The sequence below is a fragment of the Sciurus carolinensis genome, chromosome 4 (assembly GCF_902686445.1).
Source record: "Sciurus carolinensis chromosome 4, mSciCar1.2, whole genome shotgun sequence".
Classification (NCBI taxonomy): domain Eukaryota; kingdom Metazoa; phylum Chordata; class Mammalia; order Rodentia; family Sciuridae; genus Sciurus; species Sciurus carolinensis.
Window position 1 is genome coordinate 128,352,591 of NC_062216.1, and position 6,857 is coordinate 128,359,447.

The 6,857-nt window shown below is 37.5% G+C and overlaps 1 protein-coding gene across 1 annotated transcript; it reads left to right on the forward strand.

Annotated features, from left to right (window-relative positions):
- The first annotated feature begins 834 nt into the window (after positions 1-834).
- LOC124982815 (lysozyme C-like) lies at positions 835-5,873 on the forward strand. The gene is made up of 4 exons (XM_047549730.1): positions 835-1,013; positions 2,288-2,452; positions 4,198-4,273; positions 4,918-5,873. Exons 1-4 carry the CDS (start codon positions 878-880, stop codon positions 4,982-4,984), a joined length of 444 nt encoding a protein of 147 aa, XP_047405686.1. The 5' UTR covers positions 835-877; the 3' UTR covers positions 4,985-5,873.
- The last annotated feature ends 984 nt before the right edge of the window (positions 5,874-6,857 follow it).

Sequence of the window (6,857 nt, forward strand, 5' to 3'; positions counted from 1 at the left end):
AACACAAAATTGCACAGTGGGAAACTGACTGAGCAGCATGGTGTCCCGCTGTGTGTCCATTAGGATGACAGGTACATGTGTCATGTCCATTTGTGGAAAGTATATATAAATTGATCTTAAGTGAAAAAGATCAATATAAATAGTGAAAGCACACAAAACAGTTGAGTAAAATGAAAATCAAAAACCACAGCTGACTTTAAGCAATACAAAACAGCCGTTTCCCTTTCTCTATGCTTGCTCAAATTTATTATGAAATAGAATTTCCTGCTTTGGAAACACTGCTATTTTCCCATTTCTTCCTGAGATAAGATATTAAACAATATCATGATTTTATTTGCCTGTAGATTAATTCTCAGAACATCACAATATCTCTTTTCTAACATAAAATGAAAAATTAAAAAAAAATTTTTTTTCGGGAGGGGTTGGGGGGAGGAAAAAATAGCAGAATGAATCAAACACGATTATCCTATGTAAAAGTATGATTACAAAAATAGTATGCCTTTACTTCATGTACAAACAGAGAAACAGTATGTATCCCATTTGTGTACAATAAAAATAAATTGAAAAAAAAAAAAAAGAAGGGAAGATTCGGACACAGAGACACAGTGACACAGAGAGAATGCCATGCAAGATTATTCATTTTTGGTGTCACCTTGACTAGACCATGGGGGGATTAAACATTTGGACAAACCTTAAAAAAAAAAAAAAAAAAAAAAAAAAACTTTTCAACAGATATAAATCACTAACTACTTCCCGCTTCACTCGCGGCTCCAAGTGCATAGCCCCCACACCATTAGAGGAAGAAGGAAGTCCCAAGACTTTAAATACTGAGTTCGGCTTCCCTAGGTCAGCCTAGTGGTCTGGCTTCCCTGTCAACATGAAGGCTTTCCTGATTCTGGGGCTTCTCCTCCTTTCTGTCCTAGCCCAGGGCAAGGTATATGAAAGGTGTGAGTTGGCCAGAACTCTAAAAAGCCTGGGAATGGATGGCTACAGTGGAATCAGACTGGCAAACTGTAAGTTTGGTCCTCTTCATTGTTTTTGCAAGGGTTCAAAACATCATTTTGGTCCTTGAGAATCAGAGATACCAGGTGAAGGGTGTGGGCATGGGAGGGACGATTCTATAACATTCTGAGTCAAACAGGACCTGATGTCCTCCCAGTGATTCCAGATCCTGGGCAGGAGGGTCTCAAGTTTGAGGCCAGTCTGGGGACCTTGGTGAGACCCTGTCTCTAAAACCCAGGCTGAGGATGTACCACAGTGGTAGAGTGCCCCTGGGTTCAAGCCCACAAAAGCAAGCAAACAAACAAACAAACAAAAATCCCTTGCTAAGACAGGGTGTATTTCACAGCAGAATCCTTTAAAATGATGCTGAACTCTCCAAAATGGCAGTAGGAACCCATTCCCCACTCCTGTCACTATTGATTTAAGGTTCTCTGAAATTCAACATGAAATGCTTTATTATTAATTCTAAGTTGATTAATTCTCATTTCTTCCACACCATTCAAAATGTGCCATGAGGAAAAGTTACTTTAGAGCATACTCCATGTTCTCCAATCTTTGTTCTTGTCAGATTGACCTCAAATATTTCCCCTTCAATAGCCATTTGTAAATGAATGAGCCAGTAAATCCATGAATGGATGGATGAACAGAATCACAAAATAACCTTTCCTGTTCCATAATTCTTGGTTTCAAGATTCAAACTGGACATTCAAATTCACCTTTAGGAACTACAAGAAAATCTCTCTCAGAAAATTCTTTAACTTTTTTCTAATCAAACATTTTCCCATCAGCCTATGTATCTGCTATGAACTTGTACAATCCACTCAACAGCTCAGTTTTCTCTTTTAGGATCAACATTGTCTGAGAAATGAGAACAGAGGAAGGCAAAAGCAATGGAAAAACAGCTACTTAATACTTTTAAAAGTACCTTATCTTGCTTCACAGTACACAAATTGATTTGTACTACAAAAGGATTCTCCTGCAGACCCTCTAATAACAAAGGTGTTGAACTAGGCAGACCTGGTGACTCATACCTATAGTTCCACCTATTTGGGAGGTTGAGGTGGGAGGATCACTTGAGCCCAAGAGACCACCCTGGGAACCCAGTGAGAACCTGTCTCAAAACAGGAAAACAACCCTAAAGTGTTAAGATATTTTATCAAGTTGATCTTTGAACTTACAAAAGTAAGTCACTAGTAAAGCAGAATTAACTGCATAGAATAATTTTGATATACAGTATAAATCATTTAGTGTTGCTGTTTATTACAAAAAAACTATTTCTTTTCAGGGATGTGTTTAGCCCAATGGGAGAGTGGTTACAACACCCGAGCTATGAACTACAACCCTGGAGACCAAAGTACTGACTATGGGATATTTCAGATCAATAGCCGCTATTGGTGTTATGATGGAAAAACCCCAGGAGCAGTTAATGGCTGTGGTATACCCTGCTTCGGTAAGACAAAATAACATTTGAGTGATGGCACAAGAACCATCTGGTTATATTTACAAGAACAGATACTCAAGCAAATGAAATAGCTTTGAAAGGTTTTTCAGGGAGCTAGAAAGCGTCCATCTCAACTTCTAGAAAGTGATTTTTATCCTCAAATTTCCCTCACTAAAAATCAGGGTTGGGGATTTAGCTCCATGGTAGAGTGCTCATTTATCCTTAATGGCCTTATTGATGCTTTTTCCAGAACATCACCATTCCATGTATCCACTTAGCATGGATTAGGGATCATCTGTATGGTCCTTTTTTTGATTGTTTTATGCTTTATTATGCTATGTTCTAACTAGGTAGAAAGTTATATTTTTGTATAATGAATACCCAGATGACTGTGCACTTTCAAGAGTTAGTAACATCTTTTCCAACATTCTTTGTCTATGTCTGTGTAGTTTTTGCTGAGATCTTAAATTGAATTAGAAGCATTCATATTTCTAAATTCTCTAGCTTGAATCTCCAAAATATACAATTCCTAAATAATCATCACATCTAAAGCATTACTTTATGTATTTATATACTTGGGATGAAACTTTATGTTTTAATAAGAAGAACACACAAGGTGTATTACATGCATAAGGAATGGGAGTACTAGACTCCTGAACTCGTATTAAAATAGCATTAGCATGTGCAAGTTTTAGCGTATAAAATAGTGCATACATATTGCAAATTTGATATTTTGTAATTGTAAATGTTAAAATTTCCAAGAGAGGATCAATTTTTAGAATATTATTTTTAACCTAGTTGATATACTTACAAATTACTTTGTATTATATAATAATTTATGGTCATTGAATAATATTTAGAAAATATAAGCAAGTTGAAATATCATCCATTGTCTTACTACCCAGAGATTTATATCCATATGTAACTTTTGGTACATACTGTTTCAGAATGTATATCAACATGTATATAAATGTAAAGTTATATCATGCACATGCATAGCCATATAAAAATATGTAAGCAACTTATTTTTTACAAAGTTATATTTTATTACACATACTGCTCTACAATTTGCATATTTTTTAATATCTTTATTTATTTATTTTTTAATGTGGTGTTGAGGATCAAAACCAGTGCCTTGCACATGCAAGGCAAGCACTCTATCTCTGAGCTACAGCCTCAGCCATACAATTTGCATCTTATCCCATAAAATTATTTCCATATCAACACATACAAATCTATATTGTTATTATTTGAAAGGGTAAATATAATTCCACTATTAGGTTGTTTTCCATTTTATAAATTGCTACAAATGGTTTTATGCCTACTTGTGCTGGGTTTCAATACATTTCCGTCCCCCTCTTTTTTAATTATTTTTCATTTTTGTGCATTTTACCACTGAGCCCTATCCCCAATCCTCTTATTATTTCTTTAGGATAAATCATCAATGGCAGAATTGCAGAGTAAAAAATTACCCGGCATGTTTTTTTTCACAGTGTGCAGAGAACCCTCTGTCATACTAACTAATAATTCCAGAATGTCGAACAACTTCAGCCAATGAGAAACAATGCATTATTTCATGTCAAAAAGGAAAAGAATTAAGAGGAAGTTTCCCCCAACAATCACAGATATATGAATTCTTGGAAAAGAACCTCTTAGTAGACTTTCCTCTGCCTAACATAATACAACTGCCTAAGTGTAAATTTCCAATGAGATTGCTAGAACATCACTTTCATTCCTAACCTCTTCTCTTTCAGCTTTGTTGCAAGATGACATCTCTCGAGCTGTAGCTTGTGCAAAGAAGATTGCCAGTAAACAAGGCATTAGAGCATGGTATGTTTTAAGGGTTGAAAGGGGAAATTGTTTTACCCTACTGTTGGTATATGCAGTGAGAGAAAATTTTCAGGGACCAAAGTGTCATTCTGAAATAGAAAGTTGCCTTTTGTTGCTTATGGGACACAAAGTATTATCCCCATCAGAAGGGACAACCTACCTGAACTGATTCACAATCTTGTCCTTTTACTTCTCTGTTGATTTTAAGAGTTTTAAATATTCTCTTCACTAGTTCCTTCTCATATCTTGGAACCATTTGTAGAATAGTAAATGTGCCATGCACATAACTCAACAGTTATGTTCAGCATTCTGTGCCCTACAGAGGCCCCTGAGGGGGAACAAAGCACCTTGTATACTCATCTCCATTTAATTGATAGCTGCACCTGGGATAAACTGTAGCCCATATGTTATTTATTTTTTATTTTTTTAATTTTTTTATTTATTTTTTTTTTTTTTGCGGTGCTAGGGATCGAACCCAGGGCCTTGTGCTTGCAAGGCAAGCACTCTACCAACTGAGCTATCTCCACAGCCCCCTTATGTTATTTATTGATAAGATATTTTGTTCCCACAAAGAGCTTTGAGAACACACACTACAGTGCAGATGTGTTTTAACTTTTGCTTCTTTGTTTCCCTTTTCTCTGCAGGGAGACATGGAAACATCGTTGTCTAAACCGTGACCTGAGTCCATATATTCGGGGCTGTGAAGTGTAAACTGCAAAATTTTCCTTCTTCAGCTCATTTTGTCTCTTTGCCACATTAAGGAACCGGTAGTTAATTGAAAGGTCACACTCACATTCTTCTCCCTTCAAACAAATAGCATTTTTGCAGAGGCAGAATCAAAATATAGCCTTTCTCATGAAAGCCATAATGTTCACCAATGTATATATTATTTGATAGTGACCCCCCCCCCTCATTTTTAGCTTACTAGTAAAGGTAATGCTGGTGAAAATTTTCTGCAACCTTGATTATCAAATACATCACCAATATGGCTTTTCATTAATGAAATAATTTAGACTTAACCTTAAATGATATCAGTATTTCCCAATATTACATAAAAAATGTAACCAAAGGCTTTCTTAAAACCAGTTGATTTTAGGCAAAATCCAAGCTATCTAGTCATCCAACACCTTCCATCCATATAGTCATATCCAAAAATAGGAAAAATAAACACTCTTGAGCAGCATAAATTTTTTTAAAGGAGTAGAGTGCTAGGCTGGGGAGATAGCTCAGTTGGTAGAGTGCTTGCCTTGCAAGCACAAAGCCCTGGGTTCAATCTCCAGCACCACACACACACACAAAAAAAAAAAGGAGTAGAGAGCCAAAGGGCTAAAGATAGATACTGAGTGAATTAAGAGTTTTGTTTGCACATTGTGTGACCTTTTAAGTACTATCTTAGAAATGTTGCACTTATACAGCTTTTCAGCGACTCACAATTTATATATCAATTTGTTTTAAAGAGCACTTAGGTGCATCCTGCTGATTGTGGAAACATTATGAAGGATTATATGGGCTGTTGCTGTTCCCCAATTTTATTGCTTGCATTACTAATTATGCATACTGTAAAAATACCAATGTTATCATTAAACAGCTGCACTGCTTACTTGTGGGTCTTTGTTTAGACATATCTGGTGTCTCAAGAAAAAAAATTACACATATCTGAAAAAAAAAAAAAAAACTTAATGGCTTCTGTATTCTCACCTGCACTTAAATAGCTGGATATTCCTGGAGAAAAATCCACATCTATGCTAATAAATCTCACTTTTAATTCATAACCATGAATCTCAAATGGGCCTCAAGGCAGCATGGCCATCCGAGTCACTTCTTTGGATTTTTTTCTGTGTTGCTATCTGCCCTCTCCATAAACCACTAGGATTATTTCACTTCTCCTGTTCTCTGTTGAGAGTCCCAACACACACACACATCTGATGCCCTCTGCTCCCTTTCCTTTACCATCTTCTGCTCTCAGCAGATAATCCAATCTTATATACCATATGGGGAGAGGTGGGAAGCCATTTCAGAGAAGTAATACAATATTCTCCCCCTGTCACAAAACAGCAGTCACACTTTCCCCTTGCTGACCCTGCCTCCCCTCCCCACTGTTTCTGGGATGAAGGGCCTTGCCCCTGGCAAAGGCAGCATCTCCACATGCAGCCTCCATCCCATCCCTCTCACTACTCCAAGCTAGGCTGAGTTTCTCCCTCTCTCCTCTGTCACCTCCATCACTGTACAAAGGGCCCCAGCATCCTCCCAACTTAGAGAACATTTCACTGACTCTACACAACCTTCCAACTACCATCTCATCCTCTGCTCCCTCTATGGCAAGACTAGTAGGGGAAAAGCGCATCCTCACTCCATGCTCTTCAGCTCTTTCCAATCTGGCTTCTGTCTCACTCAGCTACATCTGCCGCCCTGGGACTTCTCCCATGACTCCTGGGTGCGATTCCAGGGATCACCTCTCTGCTCTCTGCTCTTCCTACTTGATCCCTCATCGGCATTTAGCAGAGTGAACCACCTCAGATCATTAGAAACTTTTTCTCTCTCACCTTCTCCTCCCTGACATCTTCATTCACAGACTGTTTCTTCT

Bases quoted from the DNA above. Each gene is read 5' to 3' on its own strand.
- LOC124982815 (XM_047549730.1), top strand. From the start codon at position 878: ATGAAGGCTTTCCTGATTCTGGGGCTTCTCCTCCTTTCTGTCCTAGCC. The intron at 2,453-4,197 runs GTAAGACAAAAT...CTTCTCTTTCAG, and splicing joins CTGTGGTATACCCTGCTTCG to CTTTGTTGCAAGATGACATC. The intron at 4,274-4,917 runs GTATGTTTTAAG...TTTTCTCTGCAG, and splicing joins AAACAAGGCATTAGAGCATG to GGAGACATGGAAACATCGTT.